The sequence below is a fragment of the Gymnoscopelus microlampas genome (assembly GCF_963454915.1).
Source record: "Gymnoscopelus microlampas genome assembly, chromosome: 22".
In the NCBI taxonomy this organism is placed as follows: domain Eukaryota; kingdom Metazoa; phylum Chordata; class Actinopteri; order Myctophiformes; family Myctophidae; genus Gymnoscopelus; species Gymnoscopelus microlampas.
The window spans coordinates 17739976-17763772 of NC_139959.1; the positions used below are offsets into that span (position 1 = coordinate 17739976).

Consider the following 23797-nt stretch of genomic DNA (forward strand, 5'->3'; position numbering starts at 1 on the left):
TATATATATTGTAATAATTCATAAATGATATTTATATGATTTATGGATTATTACGTCCTGTACCATGCTGAAGTTACGACCAGTAAGTAGGCATATTTGCTACAGAAGTTACTAGTTAGTTACAGTTACAGATTTTTATTATTATTACAAAACAACCACACTAACCACTTCAGTCCTATATATATTTCGGTCATTTGAAAGTAGCAGATCTACAAGCTCACAATGTGTCGCGATGCGACGCATTGTGAGCTTGTAGATTACTACATTGCAGTACTGATACTTTTACTTAAGTAAAACATGTGAGTACTTCTTCCATCACTGTGTGTTCCTCACAGGAGGAAACCAGGAAACCAATCTCAATCTCAACAAAAGATGTATTAAAGCACTCAACCGAAATGACTCACAGGCAGTCGGTGTAATGTCGACGGACGCATACGCCATTTTCAGCTCGAGATGTGGACAATTCTACATATTATCAGCAATCACCTTGTCGCTCAAGTTAAATACAGCCCTATACTACAGCACCTCTGCTGCCTGTGAAAGGCTATTTTGTGTAGCTGGATTGATCTTAAACCCAAGAAGGTGACGAATTCATTCACTCATATTTGAAAACAGCTTCTACTGAAGTGAAATCCATTCAATCCGGGGACGTATCTATGTCATTTTAGATTTCTTTGGCTATTCAAAAATAGCAGATCTACAAGCTCATAGTGCGGCACTATGAGCTTGCAGATCTGCTATTTTTTTATCTTGAAAATGTGCGCAAATCTTTGAATATATTTTTAAAGCAATCATTTGTAACTCAAATATTTGCTTCTGCGGGTCCCTGGAACAAAACATTTTGAGATGGGGGTCCGCGGGCAAATACATATCTAAAAATGTATCTAAAAATTCCATGTCAAGGACCCCCAAAATTATATGTATTTGGCCGCGGACCCCCATCTCAAAATATGTTGTTCCAGGGACCCCCCCGAAGCACAGATTGGAGTTAAAGATTTTCTAAACGCTTCAAAACGTATTCAAAGATTAAAAGAAGATCTACAAGCTCATATCGCGGCACTCGGTGCCACGCTATGAGCTTGTATATCTGCTATTTTTGAATAGCAAAATAAATCTTAAAATGACACAGATGCATTCCCGGTCTTGATGGATTAAATAAGGTCTTGTTCCAAATTTGACCAGGCTGAGAATTCTCGTCTGTCACCATTAGAGGCCTGTTTCACATGATTTGAGATGGACAATACAGTAAAAGTCATTCCCATTCAATTGTTCACATTGAATGCAGAAGTACACTTCTTTTCACCTTTCAGCACGCACGCACGCACGCACGCACGCACGCACGCACGCACGCACGCACGCACGCACGCACGCACACACACACACACACACACACACACACACACACACACACACACACACACACACACACACACACACACACACACACACTATTCCCAACCTGTGGGAATCGCTGGCCTAAAATATAAAAGCGTTGACTTACTTGGTGGAGCAGGTAATCCGGGCAGACCTCTCTCTCCCCGATCTCCCTTAGGACCCGTCTGACAGTTCCCTGGGGAAGAATTAAGCAAATGTCCTTCACAATCCACTTCATAATACATACTATAGAAGACAATTGCATTTACTATTGTTATATTATTTTATATTTACAATATTATGTTTGTAACCTATATTGAATTTTAAAGCGCTACATGGTAGAACACCAGATGTTGGTGCAGGCAGGGTTTGCAACTCCAGGTGAGACTTTAGCCCCACTAGGGGCAAAAAGTTGAAATATGGAGATACAAGGTTTCTGCCTGACATCAAGTAATATGAAATCATATTTGCTAGACTGCCAGGTCATTTGCTGTGCACCTTCATGCTCCACATGCTTCCTGGAAGATGCACCCTAATAAGGTTGGTCACCCCAAGGCCTTCTATCTAACACCACCCACAGGCTAAAATAATCATATGCACACAGTATCTGAAAATCTGGGTAGATTGACATCAAATTTGGAACAACAATGTAAATATAAATGTACTTCAAAATGAAAGATGAAACATGAGAAGCAAAGCCTCACGACCCAAGACACAGCAAGGGCAAAAGCATGTTCATTTTCCAACCTACCAGTTTCAATGGTTCCATTGGGGGTCAGCTGTGCAAATAGAAACAAACACACATTAAAGGACGTTCAAAATCGAAACGAAAAACCTGCAGTTAAGTGAAAGCACATCAATCTCTATCTGTATGTTTCAAGCAAACGATTGCAGTGAAAATAAACCTACAGTGTATGAATAATAACAGCGCTAACATAATTTAGCATTCTAGGAGAAAAGGTAAGGCTGTCACCATTTTCGAAAATAACCAATCTACAAGCTCACAACGTGTCAAATCGTCGAGGCACATTATGAGCTTGTAGATCAACATTTGAACTTAGTTTGTAAATCAATGTTAAGTATAACACAATGAAATTGGAAAACCTCACAAACAAATGACAGCACAATAAAGCATGTCAGTGTGTTGCGTTCGCTCAAATCAAGTCCCTGCAAGCTGATTTTCATACCACACCAAAATGAATGGAAAAACATTGGCTTCCTCGATGACCAAACAAACCACTGTATGTTTTGGAAACTGGTCGGCAGTAAAGTCAAGTACACACAGTGAATCACAGTCAATAAGATAAACATGCCAGACCACTGGCCATTTAAGGCCATTTAAGGCCACACCAAACTACATTTCGTCATGAACAATAGTCTGCAGTCTTGGGGTCGTTCGGTGTGTGACACGGTCAAGGACATCCCTCCATGGAGTACAAGCCTCTAAAGCTGCCCAATATATTGAAAATGTATCGTCTTCGCAAATTCAACATGTGCAATATACAGTACATATCGCAAAAGCAATAGGCTATCTTATTTCAACAATCCAGGAATGAAGGATGTTTTTATTTGGATTATAATAAAATGATTTAAGGGGAGCAGTGAGAAACTGTATTACTATGTTGTAGGAATGGAAATATACAGTGATCCACTTCTTTCTTCTTATTTTTTTTCAGCGTGTGCATACAGAGTAGGCTATTCATTATCTGGGATCTATGTTAGCAGCAAAGCTAAGGCAGAAAGACATTCAAACTGTATACTTCAGTATTTGTTTAGTTATCGCGGGTCATATGATCATCTCAATACTCAACAATGTTATCGCACATCGCATGTTTTCGTAATATCATGCAGCCCTATAGGTTATAAGCTTCCCAGGAAGCTCTGTCAGTGTTTAAAAGTTAGCGGTCATTATGCCGCTGGCTGACATACACAGTCTGAAAGCACACGCAAGATTTGCAAGTTACATTTTAAAGTCTGACGTGTAAGAACCCCAAAATCGCACAGTCTTTACACACCTTTAAATTAATGAAGATTGACAACAGAAAATAAGCACGGAGGCTCAATATCTCCATCCTGTATTAAGAATGGATTCATCTTCATAAAGACTCTCATACCTTCTATAGTATGGATGGTATGAGTATAGATTCTATAACAAACAGTATCAACCATGTATTGTGAATGTGAATGTGAGTTGTGTATGCCTAACGGATGTGAAAGAACATCTTCTCTGTAATAGTGGAGTGAGCACAGGGCAGGCTTTATAAAAGGCTGACAGAGGATGAATCCATTATTCTGCAAGTGTATCTCTCACTGCGTTGGTCACTTACGGTCTTCTTGCAGTAGGGTCTGGGAGGGATGGGGAACACGGTCTGCACAGGACACACAACAGAGAGAGAGACAGTGAGAATGACATCACTTTGATATAGACAAGTGGTTCTCGAACCTTTTTAATTTCAAGGACCCCCATATCCCCCATAACTCTGAGAGTGTACAAATGGAACCAAATGGACCCTTAGGGAACTGCAAGAGTCCATCTAGAACCCTATCAAGGAATCACATACTGTACATAGAATGCAGAGAGACAGAGAGACTAAACAATATACTCAAAATAACAATCTGTACATTGAAAGTAAACAATGAACCTAGCATCTGTTATATAACATTTGATCTAAATTACATTCTTAACATTGTGGTAGTAGTACAGGAAAGGATGGATGCGGGGAGAATAGAGAGAGGGGTGGATGGAGAGAAGGAGGTGGTGAATGGTACTCTTTAAGGGTGTGTGTGTGGATGGCGGAAGGGAGATATGGCGTAGAAAATGAATGCAAAGAGGGAAGCATAAAAAGCACACAAATGAGAATAATGTGTGTAAATACGTGTGCATGTGTTATACTTACTCCTTTGGGACAGTTCAACATTCCTGGGCGACCTGGGGTACCAGGTGGGCCAGGGCGACCCTGAAGAGAGAGAGAGAGAGAGAGAGAGAGAGAGAGAGAGAATTAAAGATAGAAAAATGTATAACTTAAAGAAATGAAATAAGTGTGTCAAAAAGTGGGTCACAAGGACAATGGGGGCTGTAGTTGACAGTGTGTGACCCGCACATATTCCCTCCAGTTTGATTGCAGTTGGAGACCGGTGTTGCTCTGCCCTCAGCTTCCTGTCTTTCTACTATTCTATCTAAAGAAACAAAAGACTGCTTCTATTTGGAACCAGGTTGATTTCTTTCCACCACAAATAAAAGGCTCCTATATGAAAGAGGCATCAACTAAATGAATAGTTTGATGCAAAACATTCACAGATGCATTTTGAGATGGCTTCTTGCAGTGGTTTCCAACCTTTTCTGGATTTAAAACGAAAGCTTTCGCGGCCCATGTGCATTTTCAGAGCAAGTTTATAAATCAATCAATTGTGTTCCGGCTTGGGTAAATAGAACTAACAGTATACTTTAAGTTCCTATGTATCGGTATCACAAGGAAAACTCCCTTTTCGAGCTTTTAAAGAAAAAACACATTAACATATTTGTTTTAATATTCATGTTTTTGCCATCATTAGAATCTTAGTGTTTTACCAATTATTTCGGGGCCCGCTAGCAATATCATCATGGCCCACAGGTTGGGAATCGCTGGTTTATTGGTTTAGGCCAGTGGTTCTCAACCAGTGGTCCGGGGACCACCAGTGGTCCTTGAGGGGGTTCCAGATGGTCCCCAGTTCAATGATGGAGAGTTGGTAACCAAATTTTGGTGTCATTTTACTCTCTCAAGAGTTAAATTATTGTCAAACATCTGCATTACTTAATTAAATAATTGTTATTTTGATCAACATTTACCTGTTATCTCTCCTATTGGTACCAACATCAATACATGGAATTGTGGACAAAATCTCATCCAACGAAATATTCAAAGTTTTTTTGTCCGTGGCTCAAATGACGAATAAATAATGGACATTAATATGAAAAGGGTTGAAAACCACTGGTTTAGGCTGATTACTCACCGGCAGGCCTGAGGCTTCTCCCTTTTCTCCTTTAGGTCCCAGTTGACCTGGCCGACCCTGTTCAAAGACAAGAGACGTCAGACAAAAAGCATCACTGTGTAAAAACACTGGCTGTACTACTTGTTTCTTCCCAAGTGCATCTATCGACTGACTAAAGATTACTGTCTTGTCTTGCCTTATATTGCTATTGCACTAAAAGTGTGTCCCAGTTGCCCCGTGCCAATGCATATTTATGTCCACTGTGTTCTACATGTCAGTGTGTGGTACGTCCTGTACCATCATAACCAGGACTAATTTGGTGCATTCATTGTATTTGGTGAATAAAAGTGATCTTGACCGGATCCTTCTGGATCCCTGCAACAGCCACTGATCCTATGCAAGTACCTATTAATATGTTTCTTACCCATTGGGTGACATGGCAGTCCCATACTGTACCATGAGTGAGAGCTTGAATGCTCAAAAACCATGCAACAGACTATATCTATCCATAAACAGCACATGTCCAGTTGAAATGCCATTGAGCTTGACACTGGAGGCCAATGTGCTCGCCTAAAATGTAAATGAAGCTGTAATCGTCATCTTGTATCCTAATCAACAGGGATAAACATGTGTTGTTTATTGTGTGGCTGGTGCTTACTGGACGGCCAGGAAAGCCAAATTCCCCCTTCGATCCAGATGGTCCGACAGGTCCCTGTTAGAAACAGACAGTGATTACTTTGCCTTAAGTGTAGACCAAATGTACAAGCAGGTTTTCATCCCAAGAAATTACTCAAGTATAACTATAAATTAACTTTAGTCACTGTAGTTTCAAAGCATTGTGTTGGTGTGTATAAAATATTGAAAATGTAAAGTAAAAACTGATAAAGAAAGACTTACCAGAGGACCTGGAGGTCCAAGTACACCAGCGTCTCCCTGCAGACAGAACACAATAAGCAAGTTATTTATTCATTTCGCTCTAGATCTCCAGATCAGATGGCACAGGAGGTTGAGTGGCCACCAAAATTGCTATTTTCAAAGTTCTGTTCATTTCCCCTGTTTGAGTAGAATCATATCAAAGCCTTTCACAGGACGGAGAGGCAGGTAGTCCTATGATTAACTTGAGTGACAGATGTAAATGCAAAAAGTGTCCACACCTCCGTCAAACCTCCGTCACTATTAGCGCCGACTGCACGGTTAGTTATCTAAGTCGTAGACAGTTTTAATATGTCAATTGTTGATTTGTTTCTTCCTGTGAGGAACATCGTGTGAGGCCAATCGAATTTTTAGAAAAGAAAAAAAGATCAACAGCTATCCCAAAAAGTAACGAGTAACGACAACATGAAGTCATCATAAGTAAAACATTAAAATAAAAACGAATAATCAAGTAAGATCCTTGAAAAATTTACTTCAGTGCAGTACTCAAGTAAATCTACTTCATTACTGTGTCCACCTCTGGTGTTCATATATCCATTTGTAACTCTGTGAGTATATAAATATAACCAAATGGACCCTGTGTCTTATATCATATTATAAATACAATTATAACAAACCAAACCGCATGAAAATCGGTTGGTTCAGTGAGTTCAGTGAGTTATGATGGTTTTAATAGTGAAGAAACCTCCTGCTTCAGCAGACATAACATGGGTCAAACATGCATTGATTAGGAGGCACGGCTTCCACTCCAAATATGGCGGCCGTGAAACGATGACATTGGAGCAATGAACAGCAGTGGCCAATGAGGTATCTATGTTTATATATCTACTGTATAAGCACTGTGAGGGGAAATTGAAACAGGAAGTAGAGAGGATTGTAACCTTGCTTCCTTGAGGTCCCATTGGTCCTTCAAGGCCTGACATCACTGATCCATCTCCTGCGATGACGAGGCCTGGCTCCCCTCTTTCACCCTGCACACACACACACACACACACACACACACACACACACACACACACACACACACACACACACACACACACACACACACACACACACACACACACACACACACACACACACACACACACACACACACACACACACACACACAATAAACACAAAAAAATTACAATCATTTAAATTAACAAAGTTTATTTAAATTACGGACGGACGAACGGACGGACGGACGAACCAAAGATACAAGATAAGAAAACACACTGACCTTTAACCCCGGAGGTCCCTGGACGCCTGGCAACCCAATATCCCCCTTTGGCCCCTGCAAAATATTCAGTATCGACACACATGTCACTGATCTACTTGTGTAGACTTTACTACTGTACATACTCAAAGTATCTCTACTTGGAATACATTGACAATGTACATAGTTTTGAGAACATGTTTAACTGTGGTGAATTAATAACGAATATAAATCATGATAAAGAAATTAAGTCTTTGGCAGATACTCACTGCTGGTCCCTGAGGTTCAAAAATCCCTGAGAAATTGAATGCACCATCTGTGTCGTTAAGCAGGAGCTGAACAGGCAAAGGAAGGAAAGTGTCATCATTATTAACACACCGTTAATATCATGTGTCAAAACTGATTGAATTCAATAAAATAATTTGTCAGGTTAAATGTTCTGGTCATGTGTATTGAAGATTTTCTCCCCCTACTTTTTTCGTTTTCTTTAATGACTTCTGCAAAAGCTAGCACTTTTGCTAGCTTTATCTCAACATCTTTATTTCAATTCTGTCCATTTTCCTTCTATTTGGCTTTTTCAGTTTTCGGTGAAAACCAACTAACTTCTACTAACTTCAGTTTTAAACCAAGTACATGAACAGGTTTGTCTGTACTTCTCTATTTTTGCTTTGTTAAATAAATGAGAGTGAAATGAAAGACGCCACTGCCAGGCGACTTGATTGATGAGGTTTCGACCAATCACATTGCTGGATTGCTGATATTTATGAGCGCTGAAGCTAAACTTACCCACCCATCCATTCCCTTCCTGTCAACTACTTCGAGTGGCCTAGCTTTGTGTTAGCCTTAGATTTTAGTCATATGTTATGCTTTGGCTATTCAAAAATAGCAGATCTACAAGCTCATAGCGCCGTGCTATGAGCTTGAACCAAATGTTATACTTACATCCTGGAGGTTGATGATGGGTCCTGGAGGTCCGGGGGCCCCAGCAGAGCCGGGGACACCGACGCCATCTCGCCCTGGAGATCCCTGCCACACAGAAGATCGTTCAACAACACTTTCAACACGTTGTCTTTGGAACTCAAAATCTAACCACATACGTATAGTATCTACATGTAAATCTAACATCAAGTCAAGTTCCTAGTAGAGTAGGTTTATAAAATGTTTATAGTTTATAATAATGATTCATTGGCTACTACAATTGGCTGTGTAAAGGCCATGATGAGGTAAAACCACAGTGGTGTGAACTGCAGAACGTCTGAATCCAGAGACAATGACAATTAACCACTTCAAATCAAAAACAATTTTAGTAACGTTAACATTGATTTTACCTTTTGTCCTGCATCACCTTTGTCCCCCTTCGATCCCTGTGGAGATGACACATAAAAACAAGCAAATATTAACCTGTAAACAAAACATTTGACTGTACATAAGACATTGTTGCCTCTCGTAAAGCTCGAAAGCTCATTTATCAAATTTGGATAGTAGCTTTATTTCTATTCTTCCATCCATGTGATTCATTTTTTGCACTGAAACGCATCTAGTTTGAAATGCATCTAGTTTCCGATTATCCGATTATTTCGTTTATTCACCTATGATTTTCTTCATTCGTTAGTGTCTATCTATTCATCCTCTCATCCATCCATCCCTCCATCCGTCCCCTTACCTCTGACCCTCGGTGTCCATCCAGCCCAGGAAACCCTGGTCGTCCTGTAGCACCTGGCTCCCCCTACAGGAAGCAAGCAGAAATTACAACAAGTTACATCTCAAATACACAGACCGCTCAGAAATCTATGCTGAGAAAGACGGGAAGAGAAACAGGACAGAGAGAGAGGAAACAAGTGTTCATGTCGTCAACTCAAACTATGACGAAACATTTTCGTCAACTACCTTTTTTCACTGACGAAAACTAAATTAAAACTAAGCTATAATGAGCAAAACTATGACTAAATATATTGTCAATTTCATCAACAAATATAAACTACGTTACGACGACATCAAGGCCTGCCAACATAACATTTTGTTGAATAAATCAACTGTAGATTTAGTTTAAAATCTTATGGTATTTAGTCAACAAAAACTAGACTAAAACTAAAACATTTCAGATTACTAAAATATGACTAAAACTAAATGGAATTTTATTCAAAAGGCTATGACTAAAACGATCGAGAGAGAGAGAGAGAGAGAGCGAGAGAGAGAGAGAGAGAGAGAGAGAGAGAGAGAGAGAGAGAGAGAGAGAGAGAGAGAGACACAGACAGACAGACAGACAGACAGACAGACAGACAGACAGACAGACAGACAGACAGACAGACAGACAGGAGAGAGACAGGAGAGAGGGGATAGAGGGGATAGAGGGAAGGGAAGAGTGAGGAACAAGAGACCCCTGATTTATACTTGGTTGCACGCCGGTGTTGCTCACCAAAAATAGCAGATGTACGTACAAGATCACAACGTGCAGTGATGGACAAAGTACTCAACCCCAGTACTTGAGTCAATGTACTGATACTCCTGGGCAAATGTTACTCAACTACAAGTGAACGTTGCTCTGTCGAATTTGCCACAACAAGTCATATACTGCAACGCATTGTGAGTATAAATTATCCCTAAGGAAACAGAAAGGAGCCTACCTTTTCTCCTGGTTTCCCTGGGAGACCATCTGTTCCATCTTTACCCTGGTAAAGAGAGAGAGACAATTGTCATGATGGATAGTACACAGTACACACACACACACACACACACACACACACACACACACACACACACACACACACACACACACGCGCGCGCACAATGTACGCATGAATATGACAATGACAAAACATTATTCAGCTTTACAAGGTCTGATGTCTCTGATGTCAGTCAAGTTTATACATTAGCATGCACAGAAACACACACACACACACACACACACACACACACACACACACACACACACACACACACACACACACACACACACACACACACACACACACACACACACACACACACACTCTATCTTACCCTGGGTCCTGGAAGGCCAGGGTTCCCTGCAGGTCCCTGTGGAAAAACAAACAAATGGTATTTTGTTATGTACGTTATGTACGTAACAATAGTGCTCAACTAGTGGTGGACTCAAAAAAATAAAGGGACCAGATGCATGCGGTGAGGCACGAGCACCCATACTCACACCTACAGTATAATTACTACACCTCTGTTATAAAACACCTGCCATTCCCTGCATCCATTTTGATCCATTGGAAGGGCACCCTAGAGGGCACTTCATCATGTTGTATGTATTGTGCTGGGAAGCTAGGGGACACTTGCTTTAGGGCACTTTATCACGTGTTCTCCATTGGAAGGACACCCCAGAGAGAACTTTGAATGACACATTAACAATGCACATTTGGCCACCGCAGAGGTTACTTTATCATGTTTTATCTACTATGCAAACATTTAAGAGGGCACTTGAGCATTTGATTTGATTTCTTTCAAACATGAGGCACTGGGAATCATCAACCCCTGTTCACCCACCCCACTCCCCCAGACACTTAACGCAAATAAAACAACCGTTGACATCTACTGTCAACTACTGTAAACGGTTAAAATATTTAACGGGTTTACGGAATACAAGTAACCTCTGACAACAAATGTACATTTACATACAGTACCACATCAGAAAACCTTTTGGCAAATTATAACAAAAGATTGGAGAGACATAAAACCAGCGTTTTATTTATTTTTATAAATATAATAAATGTGCTAGGGGAGGGACCTGTTTAGACCTGTTTACTCAGTGGTAGAAGGAAAGCAGCTTCCCATTTGAACGGAATCATGTGTATCGTAATACGAAACCAATTATTTGTTTTTGTTTAGTTTTGTACCTGTAGGCCTTTAGACAGCATGTCTCCAAAGACACCCTGACCGCCTGAGCCTTCCAGATCCTGAAAACAAACACAGGGCTTTAGATGTCATATTGGGAAATAAGGCATGGCCACAGAATCTGAAAAGAGTATTAGAAGGATTAGACGGACTAGAAGGTTTCAACCAAATGCTCTCATGTTGCTAGGAGACAATCCAAAAGTGGACACATCCAGTCAGCACTTGGTTGGTTAATATTATCATTACCATAGGCTACATTAAATGTAGCTAATAGCTATAATTAACCAATTTAGTGTAAAGTCTCACAATAGCAGATCTGGGAGAGAAGCCCATCAAATACTGCAATTTCTATTGCTATAAAAGTTACTAAAGAAAGATTTGTTTTAACTGCATACTGATAGAACTGTGTGTGTAATCAAATGTCACAGGTGCAGATAGAAATACTTGCGGTAATCATTTTGTGAAGGCCACATCCTTGAATGAGGATGTTTAATTAAGTAAAAAAAAAAACACAGACGTACTCCCTTTTGAACAGAGATAAACAAGCTTTTTTGTTGAATAGGAGCTCAAGGTCTCTATTTAGATATGGAGAGAGACTTTATGAAACACATGCCTGTGAAGCACTCCCAACATGGATAAAAACATTCTTACGGTGGGTCTAGATTCTCTATTTTGACATAAGTGTGCTTCTCAAACTTTTTAATTAAAAGGATCTCCAGGATCACTAGTGGACTATCAGATATTGTAAAGTATTTACAAAATCATTTGCTGAGCCAGATGGCGTCACTGGCGGGCCAATTTTGACCCAGGGTCCACCTGTTGCCTAACACTGGTTTAAACATCAGAAACGCTGATGAAGGCCAACAGGTCAAAACGCATCTATCATTAATTGCTTAAGAGACATTATTTTCCTGAGTGTGGATGGTTCCTTAGTTGGTTCAGTTTAATACACTGGCGTCTCATATGGCACCGGTGCAGACCGGTTCGATTAACCGCTGCACCCCTATAGCTCAATCTGAGAGTATCAAACTACCCCTTTACCTGTTACAGGGTGCTGATGGCAAGGACAAGCTCATACAGTAGACATGAGCTCTGAGGACAAGCATATGAGCTTGTATATCTGCTATTTTTGAATAGCCAAAGTATAGAATAATGGTTAAAGTGGTTACACAGATGCATTCCCGGTTTTTAATGGGTTAACTCTTCTCAGAACCGCTCTATGGTGCAGTTGAATATAAGCTAATAACTGAGCTAAGTGGTCAACTGTTAGGTTAGCTAGCTATAATGTCTAGTATTTACAGTATATGGAGTCCACAAAACGGAACAGAAATTCATATAGGTAGCAAAATTCACAGCCCTGGCCTGTACCTCAAAGTCAAAGGTGAATGGTCGTCCAGGAGGCCCAGCGGGGCCAGGAAGACCCCTGGGGCCAGGCAGTCCGTCTGGGCCTTCTGGGCCCGGCAAACCTGGGAAACCTGCTGGGCCTTCATCACCCTGGAGAGAGAGAGAGAGAGAGAGAGAGAGAGAGAGAGCAGAGAGGAGTAGAGTTACAGAATTAGGCTACGTTCACAATGGCAGCCCAAGTTTGATTTTTGGCCAATCGAGATTGAAATCAGATGTTTTTTAAATCAAATCTGAACAGTAAAATACCACGTGAAAACAGATTATTGTGAATCAGATTTGAACCACATTCCTGTTTGAAATATGATTCGTCTTGTCAGGCAGAAATAGGCGTGGCCTATGTGGTCAGTTTCATCACGATCCAAAGGATTCCAAAGACAAATACATTTTGATTGTACAACCTACGGTTCAAGAGTTATACTGTAGGCCAAAACGTGAAGCGGCTTGTTATACCACCACCTTAAGGCTGATATTAAAGATTTGGGGCAGAGATTCTTCCTTGGCCAAGTATAATGGGAGTGTGCGTGCAAAGTTTCATGCCAATCAGACCACAGAAAATGTAGCACCTGAATACACACAAACGGACAGAGGCGACAAACATAGTCTCCGGCCTCCGGAGACAATTAACGATCAATATCAATATAATCATAGTGATAACATGGACAGTACCTTTGGTCCAGATGGTCCACTCAAACCAGGTTCTCCCTGTTAATATACAAACAGAGTAGAGAACAATCATTAGCCACCTTGCTAGAAAAGCACCTGATTTTGACACACTGATTTTGACACACTGATTTTGACACACTTATACAAACTGATGCCGTCAGTCTCACCTTGTCTCCTTTAGCTCCAGCAGTTCCTGGGTCTCCATCCTTGCCATCAGCACCCTGCAACAGGTGAAGGAGTAGTTTGATATTCTCAGATTGAGCTTTAGGGGTGCAGCGGTTAATCGAAATAATCGCTAATTATAACAATAATACAATAACAATAATAATAATCTGTCTCTATTTGGGGCATGTCATTATAAGTGTAAGTGAAAAGTTTCAATAACTTGCTATCACGCGTTGCGGTGCTATGCATTGTGAGCTTGTAGATTGGCTATTTTCACTAGCTTGTAGATCAACTATTCACGCTATTTTCTTTTTTTAAAAGGGCTAATCAGATTAACGATTCCGTCCATCTAATTTATAAAACAATCAATTAAAATCTTATGTTGATTCGTTAATATCTAAAAAAAATAAAAAAAACTCTGATATTGATTAATTAAACTATGTCCCTAAACTATGCCCTATTGAACTATGTAAATAATGTAGGACTTATAGCCCAGTGGTTCTCAACTAGCTTTGCACTCGCATCTGAGTTTTACTCAGTGAGCTGTTCTTTTCTGACAAGCAGGTCAGAACATCTTGTATGAGCTCTTTTACTTCCTTGTCCAATTGTTGAGAATCTAGTAATGACCTACAGAATGAAACCCATTCACACAGTTAGTAAAAGCTGCTGAAAGGCTGCAGTGAAAAGACAGATTTCCCCAACTGATGCTGTTGCTAAGAGACCAGACCATGGAAAGCGGTTTCAGTAATTCCTGCCTGTATGCTATGATAAAGACTAGATGACATGTCATCATGGCTGACACATATCCTGTAGTGCTGTGGTTTGGTAAATATGCGAGTAAAGTGCAAGGACACGTTGGTAGAGGTTTGGATTGTGTAGTTAGTTACCATGCCATGATCTAACTCCAAGGGCGGGCGAGAAATCAAAAATAGTTGTTCCATTGATTAGAAATTGATAAATGAAAAAAATGCTCCTCGTTTACTTGCACTGTACGATGAAACAGCTCTCAAAGTCACTCTTTATCCCATAAACGGACGCAAACAAAGGTGATTCTGACAATATATAACATCACAAAACCGGGTGCTGTTTTGAATGTAAGTAAATACGACTTCCTGTTGATTTTACTATTTGAAGATCCAGATATGCGGATCCAATGTAGCCTGGTAGTCCTAATAAAAATTGCAAATACAACAGGAAGTTGACATTTCTTTTTTAAATATTTTAACCAGGTTTTGTGATGTTCTATATATTTTCAGAAATAGCTTTGTTTGCATTGGTTTACAGCTAAAAGGGTGACTTTGAGAGCTGTCAATGACGAGTATATTTGGAAGTATCAATTCCAAATCTATTTTTGATTTCTCGCCCACCTTTGGAGTTACATCACGGCAAGGTAACTACACAACCAAAACCTCTACAGTGTCCTTGTCCTTTAAGAGTGGCCCACTGTGTGGAGTGGACAGAAGCTTAACCAGTGGTGGACAGTAACAAAGTAGATTTACTTGAATACTGAATCTAAGTAAATCTTTGGGTATCTGTCCTTTACTAGTTTATTAGTTTAGTTTTTTGGAAACTTATGACTTTTACTCCACTGCATTTCAAAGTATTGTGCAACAAAGGAAAAAGCCAAGGCATTTTTATGAAGAAAAAGTTAAAAAGCCTCTATTCAGATAGCTCTTTCATCATTGAAAGGGTATGACCCTGAAGAAGGCTGTGGGGCCACTACACGTGGGTTGTATCCCTGTCATAATTTTACTTAATTTCAATGATGAAGTAGCTATCGGAATAAAAGCCTTTTCCATTTTTCATCAGAAGAGTGCCTTGGTTTTTTCCTTTGTCGCAATCTTTGAGTCCGCAACCACAGAGCACTCAAGACCCTTTCTTATTTCTGACCGATATTACACGCACGCACGCACGCACGCACGCACGCACACACACACACACACACACACACACACACACACACACACACACACACACACACACACACACACACACACACACACACACACACACACACACACACACACACACACACACACACACACACACACACACACAGTGTTATTGATGATCCAACATTGCGTACTATGGCAAGCGGCAGCAGAAAAGCAGTGAATCAACATGGTGGTTTTAACCAGTTGGGGGGTAAATGCTGTCTTTTAGTCCCAGTGGATCTGATGGGACCAGAACATAGTACCTGACCCGAACCAGACCCAGACCAAGAACCAGACCCAGAACCAGACACAGAACCAGACCCAGAACCACTAAACCACTCCTCAATCACCTGAAAACAAACACTGGGTAAGCAACTGACAAACAACTACACACATTTGACAAGACAACATGCAAGACTACACACACTGCCAACATATTCTCACTCTCAAGTAGTACTATAGTGACGGCTTGGGACAACATCTGAACATGCTGCAACATTTGACTTGACGGGTACCCCAGTCGTGACGTCATTTTACAACGTCCCGATAACCCGCCCGCAACTGGAAGTGTCGTTCTCAAACTCAACGCATCTCTGTCATTTTAGATTTCTTTGACTATTCAAAAATAGCAGATCTGCAAGCTAGTGCGGCACTATGAGCTTGTAGATCTGCTATTTTTTTTAAATTGTGATTTCTTTTGCAAATCTTTGAATACATATTTTTTAAAGCGAACATTTGTAAACTATTTTGTTCCAGGGACCTCCTCCAGAAGCAAAGATTTGAGTTACAAATGTTTGCTTTAAAAAATTTATATTCAAAGATTTGATCAACTTTCAGTAGAGAGGGTGACAAAACCTGTTAAAACAACAGAGCGCTGTCTGAAGCGAACTTGAGCCACATGAGGCACCCCCCAGCTAGCCGCAAGTGAGCGAGTGGCCACGCCCAACGTTGCAAAGTCCGCTTCAGCCGACTTAGCGCTGTTCAAGTTGTGTACCGATAGGGACAGAAACGTAAATCATGACAGCATGCAACGTTGCGGTCGTCCCTCACGTCAAATTTTGCAGTATGGTCAAATCTGTCCCCAGTCGCCACCTGCACTGCATGACTAGACACACTGCATACACATACACATACACTGCATGACTAGACACACTGCACGCACATACACATACAGTGCATGACTTGACACACTGCACGCACATACACTTACACTGCATGACTAGACACACTGCACGCACATACACATACAGTGCATGACTTGACACACTGCACACACATACACATACACTGCATCACTACACATACTGAGAAAGTGAGTAAAGTGGAGTGTTTCTGTTGAACTTACAGGGAGGCCAGATGCTCCCATCTCCCCGTCTTTTCCATCCCTCCCAGCAACGCCTGGAAGTCCGGGTACGACGTCTTCCGACGGGGGCCCTGGAATTCCCGGGGGACCAGGTGGACCTGGGGGTCCCTATACAGAGAGAAAGGCAGACATACCATACTACCATGAGATGTGAGGCACCGTAACATGTTAGGAAAGCGTGAGTACAAGAGAGAGACAGAGAGAGAGAGATAGAAAGGGGGGGGGGGTTGCTCTCACCCTGATGATCTCTGCATCACTGTCAAAGTCATCAAATCCTGCTGAACCCTCCAATGCATCCTGATGAAACACACGCGCGCACGCACACACACACACACACACACACACACACACACACACACACACACACACACGTTGATCAACTTAACAACCAATCAATCGGACAACAGCGTTAACGAGCACACGGGTCATGATGTGAATGACTTACAGAGAACCTGGGCGACTTGGTGGGTCGGCCCGGAGGTCCTGGTAGACCTGGAGGGCCAGGTAGCCCAACGCCAGCGTCACCCTGTAGGGGACAGAGAAGGGTAGACGTCCATTATTGATCTTATCTATCCATAATGGTCGCTGTCGGTTGGAAACTTTGTTTCCTACATAATATGTCTATCCTGTTTGTAAAAGTGCACGTTTTTGTACCTTTTCACCATTAAGTCCCGGTTCCCCTGACAACCCTGGGAATCCTGGAGCCCCGGTTTCACCCTAAAGAAACAACATAGGAAAGACTTTTTAAAGGAAGACACTTGATCCTCAGCATATCCGTATTATGTATTTTTCTGTGAATATATTTAATGTAGAGCGGAAACAGAAAAGTAAAGTCTTTTCATGCAAAAACAGTAATCAAGACATATCCAAAATTGACCTGGTCCTCCCATATCAGTGCTTCTCAAAGTGGGGTCCAGGGACCCTAAGGGTTCCAAATGGACCCTTGCAGGTCTGTAACTCTGAGAGTGTAACAAATGGAACCAAATGGACCCGTGTTTCTGCCTTAAAATTTAAAAAGTTTGAGAACCAGTGTTCTATACGAATACAATTGAGACGTTCTACTTACTGGAACTCCAATTTCACCCTTCATGCCCTGGAAAAAAGAAGACAGAACAAATATTTGACTCAGATATCAATTCTTTACTTAGATGAGTCACACACACACACACACACACACACACACACACACACACACACACACACACACACACACACACACACACACACACACACACACACACACACACACACACACAGTCATTGTCTAAAAATACATTTTGGAGCATCGAACAACAGTTACGAGCTGTGATATTATTTGGATAACTGTGTCTCACACATTTTGGCTTAACACAAGACTGGTGCATAAAAATGACTACAAACTAACACACACACACACACACGCACACGCACACGCACACTCACACGCACACGCACACTCACACGCACACGCACACACACACACACACACACACACACACACACACACGTACACACACGTACACAAACAAACAAACACATAAATAAACATACAAGCTCTCCGTCGTTCCCAGAAGTTCCAGGGGCCCCCGTAGTTCCTGGAGTTCCCTGCGGGCCCCGGGGCCCCGGCTCCCCTCTCTCCCCAGAGCCGCCCTCCTGGACCGGGCCGTGGCCACCCGGTCCTGGAGGTCCGGCAGGACCCGGCTCTCCTTGTTCCCCCTTCTGTCCTTGAGTCACCTGCAATGGGAGAGGGGTCATTAGCTAATTGATTGATTGGCTTGTATGAATTTGTTGCTGTCCGGCAAAAACCTTGTATCTCCATATTTCTATTTATTTATTGTAATGTAATGCATGTCACAAAATACATTATTTTACAGAACATTACATTTCTTTACAGAATAAACAAATAAATGACAAAGCCATTTCTACTTACAATGTGAGGTCTGCTGGCTGGACGCCTTGTCACAGATGGTGCTGCTGTGGTGGCTGAGTGAAGAACACAGTTAGCAGGTTAAAAGAAACTCCTAAATATACAGTACTAACTACTACAGCAAGTTTATATAAAACTAGGCAAGAGAAAAATATTAAGTATTATTTTATTAAGTATTAAGAGGCCAGTTTCTAACTTGGTGGTTTGGCAGTCAAGAGTTAAAACTGAAACTCACACCTATCACTGTTTATGTTTAAACTATCTAGTGGTGGCTTGATGTAATTGTAAAAAGAGTGTGACAGAGAGGGGGGGGGGGGGGGGGATCAATGAAGATTGGGCTAAATTGAGACAGGGAGAGAGACAAAATGAGCCTGAATGATGACTGATAGGTCTGGGCAATTAACCCACATTTCTTTAAACCGATATTAATAGAAGCAATGACCAACTTAATCGTGGTCATGTAGCAAGATCTTTTTATCTATTTTTAAATTACTTATTATATCAGTGAATCAACACTGAAAAGTTGTGATACGTTTTTTTGTTATAAGTGACCAAATGGATTAGTCTGATTAAGCACTTAAGCCCTGTATCATATATTAAACTATAGAAGGTATCAGCTATTTTCGCCATTAATCGTAACTGAGGCAAAAGTTAGAAATAAGATGACTATAATATGATTGGTTTTAGAGAGATGTTTAACATTGTGTTTGGTTGTACCTCTCATTGAGGTTGGCCCCGCCTCCTGTCCTGATGTCTCCTCAGCATCCTCATCATCGTTGCCTAGCGACATCTCTGTGGGCGGGGCTCGGACCGGACTGGAGGCAGTGAGCTCTGGTTCTGGGAGGGGCTGCAGAGAGAGAGAGAGAGAGAGAGAGAGAGAGAGAGAGAGAGAGAGAGAGAGAGAGAGAGAGAGAGAGAGAGAGGGTAAAATGTATGTACAATTTTGGGGTGTGGGCGTGTGTGTGTGTGTGTGTGTGTGTGTGTGTGTGTGTGTGTGTGTGTGTGTGTGTGTGTGTGTGTGTGTGTGTGTGTGTGTGTGTGTGTGTGTGTGTGACTGTGTGTACACTCACCATAGTATATTCTCTTTCCTCAACTACTTTCTTCACCTCATCCACACCCTCCATGTCTTCATACGAATCCTCACCACTACCATACCCTGAGGCCTGCACAGACAGACAGACAGACAGACAGAACATGAAATAATAACATACAAGTGTTATTAGAGAAATGTGAGCAGGTCTGGTGTTTAGGGCATCATGTCGTCCATTGACAAAGACTAGAAAATAGCTTTTAAACTTTTTTTTTTTTTTGTGATTTTCGTTTTTTTTTCATATTAACACAGTTCGAATGTTGAAGAAGGTTTATAGTCCAAAAGATAGGCGTTTTAGAATCATTAAGTGGTTTAAATTACATTACAAAAACAGGAGTGTTTCTGTGTGTTTCTGTCGGTCTTTTGGGGGCGGAGAGTGGTTTTAACTTGCAGGGACAACATTAGCATGTGAGTGGTTTTGGTTGGTTGTTGGCCCATTGTTCTCCGGTTACAAGCCTAATCCCCGCCCATCAGTATCACTCCTCTCTGTGGTGGTGTAACGTAACTTAAGTACATTTACTCAAGTATTGTACTTAAGTACAATTTTGAGGTATTTTTTACTTTACTGGAGTAATAGCCACTGGGTGAATATTCAACCTGAGGCTGAAACTAACTTCACCACGGTGGGAAGCGCCGAAACGGCCAGTATTGCGTTAGTCTTTTTCGGGACAGAATGTAGTTCTATTATCAATAATAACATTGTGGCGAACACAGCAGCTCTGAGGGCAGCCCCAGCTAAACAACAGGCCGCTCGACGTTCGTATTGAAGTATTTCACTGAAGATGTGGACAAAACAACGGTGGAATAACGAGCTAGGCTAGGAGCTTAGCATTGTTAGCTCGCGGTCAAGCGTCATGGCTGAACGTACAGTTGGTGTTTGCATTTCTCCATTTACAACTCGTACATCAACATAAACGTTCAGATTTAAAATATAAAGTGCTTATCTCATGGCCACGGGTGTTATAATTATGTACGGGCCCTCATAAGTACCCGTATCTTCCGTATTGTTCAATAAAAAGCATTTTGATCCGATTGATGGCCATTGTCCGTTGTTTTTCAACTACGCGGCCATATTGGTTGGGGGGTGTATTGCACTCCTGATACGTTATAACTCTATGAGAAAATGGCCGCCGATCGGATTAAAATGCTTTTTATTGAACAATATGGAAGATACGGGTACTTAAACCCACCCGAAGTTAATGGTAACATCCGTGGCCATGAGATAAGCACTTTATATTTGAAATCTGAACGTTTATGTAGATGTACGGGTTGTAAATGGAGAGTGCAAACACCAGGTTGGAGTTAATCCAGGACCTAGCCGGTCGTGTCTTCATTATTAATAGGTAACCCTCGACTGTAGTCAATACCAGTGGGTCAAATTTAGTGGTGGAAGAAGCACTCGGTGGTAGCAATACCACACTATAAAAATACTCTGTTACAAGTAAAAGTGCTCAAAATGTTACTTGAGTTCAATCAAAGTAAAAGTACTAAAGTCTTGGTATCAAAATGTACTTAAAGTACCTAAAGTATAAGTACTAAAATGTTTGAAAATAGCTGATCTACAAGCTCACAACGCGTCGCAATGCGCATTGTGAGCTTGTAGATCAGCTATTTTCAAATAGACTATGTATAAAATAGGGCTAAAGTGGTTAATGTATGTTTTATAATGTAATAATTTATATCTGCAAAGTAACTAGTAACTCAAGTTTAAAATGATTGTAGTGGAGTAAAAGTACAATATTTTCCTCTGATCTGTAGTGGAGTAGAAGTTAAAGTATTGGAAATACTCCAGTAAAGTAAAAATACCTTTAAAAAAATGTAATTGTGTTGCATCAAATTTCTATATGGTGGACAGCTGACTGAAAGGTGTCAATGGGGGAGTGATTAGAGGAGTGGCTAGGTTGAATAAATTACCCATTGTTCACGCCCATTACCTGGAGCTGAGAGGTGCTAGAAGTGGAAATTCTTTAGGAGGGATTATCTCAGTTTGGACTATTATAGATAACAAGATTAAAATGGTCACATCTTCTTCAAATGTGTTCCAATTTCAATGAATGATACATCATATGAAAGCTTATATTCTGTACTTCAACAATCTGTAATAAAATGAAAAATGAAAAATGCCTACTTGATGCCTAAAGCACTGGACCCGCTCACAAATGTGCTTTCAGACATGTTTTAAAAAAGAAGCTTGATTGAGCCTCCCAGACTATTCTCTGGTGTAGCGGCCCTGACAGTTTCACTTGGTCGACAATTCATTGGAACATCATTATCAAAGAGGTCAGTAAATGTAACCATGACCACAGGACCAGTTTAACACAATAGGACATTAACATGGCGTCTGTCGAAGGTTGTCCTTCAGGTGCTGTCAACAGGCGAGGTGCATTCAAAGAGTTCTCCAAGACATGGATTTCTCTGTGCAAAAGGGTAATTTACATAAGCCTGACATATCAACAAAACATCCATTATGAGCGCCTAAATATCTGAATAGTTCATGGTGTCAGGGTTTATATCACTATACAAAATGATACATATATGGAATTAATTCCCTATTAATTAGACCTAATTTCATGTTTCCATATTTGTAACCGTTTTAGAAAAGCAATAAGCCACGCGATGTCTCAGTTTACCTCTATTTTATAATGGCTTCTTCTTGTCACAGCTGAACACATTGCTGTGTTCCATGAAAGGAGCGTCCATGTCGATGCCCTGGGAGTATTGATGAGATCGACAAGATCGACTAGATCGACAAGATACTGCTAATCCTATCACCACCACAAGCAACAGTTATAATAGCTGAGAGGGTCAGATGCAGACATTATAACATACAAGGTAAACTGCGACCTCTAGTGGCTAATTGCTTTAGTACAGTACCTGTACACAAGATGTAACAACCAACTTGAACCTTGAATGCACCTGCAGTGCTAGCAGCCCTCCAGTAGAGGGAGCAGTGGTTCTATTCATTAGTATTAGTGCGTAAGTGTGTTTAAGGATGCTGTGCTTACATAGGGGTCATCTTCCTCACACTGATCGTCTGGAGCCGTGGGATCCGACTTCAACACCAGCTGCTGGATGGAACCCTGAGAGACACACACACACGCGCGCACACACACACACACACACACACACACACACACACACACACACACACACACACACACACACACACACACACACACACACACACACACACACACACACACACAGAGAGTCAGATGTTTGTTGTTATGTGTCATTCGTTCTTCATTTTGTTTTTCAGCTTAACTGAAGCTTTTGGCAGCGCTGTTCAGATGCCAAAAAAAATACTGAGGAGTGAGAGAGGGGGGTGGGGGTGGGGGGAGGGAGGGAGGAATGAGAGAGGTAGAGATAAAAGTAGAGAGGGAAGGAGAGAGAGAGACTGGCACAGTTGCAGAAGTTGCAAATGAGAGAGAATGTTACTGTATGTTGCATAATAACTTTTTACTACAGTGGAAATAAGTCTGCCTCAGTTTATCAGATTGCTTTCTGCTATTCTATTATAATTTCTTCTGTTATGTTATGTTATGTCGACAGGTCTTGATGTGCAGCAGGCGGCCCAGTTTCACACTGATGCTTCAGCCGTGAGAACACACTGCTGTACTGAAGCATGAGGTCTGACACCTGTTTCTAATGCTAACCATCACCATCGAGAGAGAGAGAAAGAGAGAGAGCGAGAGCGAGAGCGAGAGAGAGCGAGAGCGAGAGAGAGAGAGAGAGAGAGAGAGAGCGAGCGAGCGAGAGAGAGAGAGAGAGAGAGAGAGAGAGCGAGAGCGTGCGCAAGAGAGAGAGAGAGAGAGCGAGAGCAAGAGCGAGAGAGAGAGAGAGAGCGAGAGCGCGAGAGAGAGAGAGAGAGAGAGAGAGAGAGAGAGAGAGAGAGAGAGAGAGAAAAAAAGAGAGCGAGGAGAGAGAGAGAGAGGGA

The 23797-nt window shown here is 41.3% G+C and overlaps 1 protein-coding gene across 3 annotated transcripts in view; it reads right to left on the reverse strand.

The window, feature by feature from the left end:
- LOC311039173 (collagen alpha-1(XV) chain-like) overlaps window positions 1-23797 on the reverse strand; it is a 110781-nt gene that overhangs the window by 20768 nt on the left and 66216 nt on the right. For 2 of the 3 annotated variants that reach the window (XR_014600132.1, XM_084048838.1), the window contains exons 6-35: window positions 22866-22940; window positions 19841-19933; window positions 19488-19617; window positions 18774-18826; window positions 18395-18577; window positions 17931-17957; window positions 17519-17581; window positions 17310-17390; window positions 17102-17161; window positions 16847-16972; window positions 15765-15851; window positions 13570-13623; window positions 13406-13441; window positions 12704-12829; window positions 11338-11397; window positions 10478-10513; window positions 10102-10146; window positions 9141-9203; window positions 8806-8841; window positions 8420-8503; window positions 7747-7812; window positions 7502-7555; window positions 7158-7247; window positions 6241-6276; window positions 6002-6055; window positions 5365-5421; window positions 4272-4331; window positions 3702-3743; window positions 2126-2153; window positions 1502-1570 (exon numbers count right to left, since the gene is read on the reverse strand). Coding sequence is in view for 2 of the 3 variants with exons in the window: in XM_084048838.1 (XP_083904964.1) it covers window positions 1502-1570; window positions 2126-2153; window positions 3702-3743; window positions 4272-4331; window positions 5365-5421; window positions 6002-6055; window positions 6241-6276; window positions 7158-7247; window positions 7502-7555; window positions 7747-7812; window positions 8420-8503; window positions 8806-8841; window positions 9141-9203; window positions 10102-10146; window positions 10478-10513; window positions 11338-11397; window positions 12704-12829; window positions 13406-13441; window positions 13570-13623; window positions 15765-15851; window positions 16847-16972; window positions 17102-17161; window positions 17310-17390; window positions 17519-17581; window positions 17931-17957; window positions 18395-18577; window positions 18774-18826; window positions 19488-19617; window positions 19841-19933; window positions 22866-22940 (2074 nt within the window). In the remaining variant the exon portion in view is untranslated. The remainder of the gene's footprint in view (window positions 1-1501; window positions 1571-2125; window positions 2154-3701; window positions 3744-4271; window positions 4332-5364; window positions 5422-6001; window positions 6056-6240; window positions 6277-7157; window positions 7248-7501; window positions 7556-7746; window positions 7813-8419; window positions 8504-8805; window positions 8842-9140; window positions 9204-10101; window positions 10147-10477; window positions 10514-11337; window positions 11398-12703; window positions 12830-13405; window positions 13442-13569; window positions 13624-15764; window positions 15852-16846; window positions 16973-17101; window positions 17162-17309; window positions 17391-17518; window positions 17582-17930; window positions 17958-18394; window positions 18578-18773; window positions 18827-19487; window positions 19618-19840; window positions 19934-22865; window positions 22941-23797) is intronic. The other variant, XM_084048839.1, reaches the window with a different exon arrangement.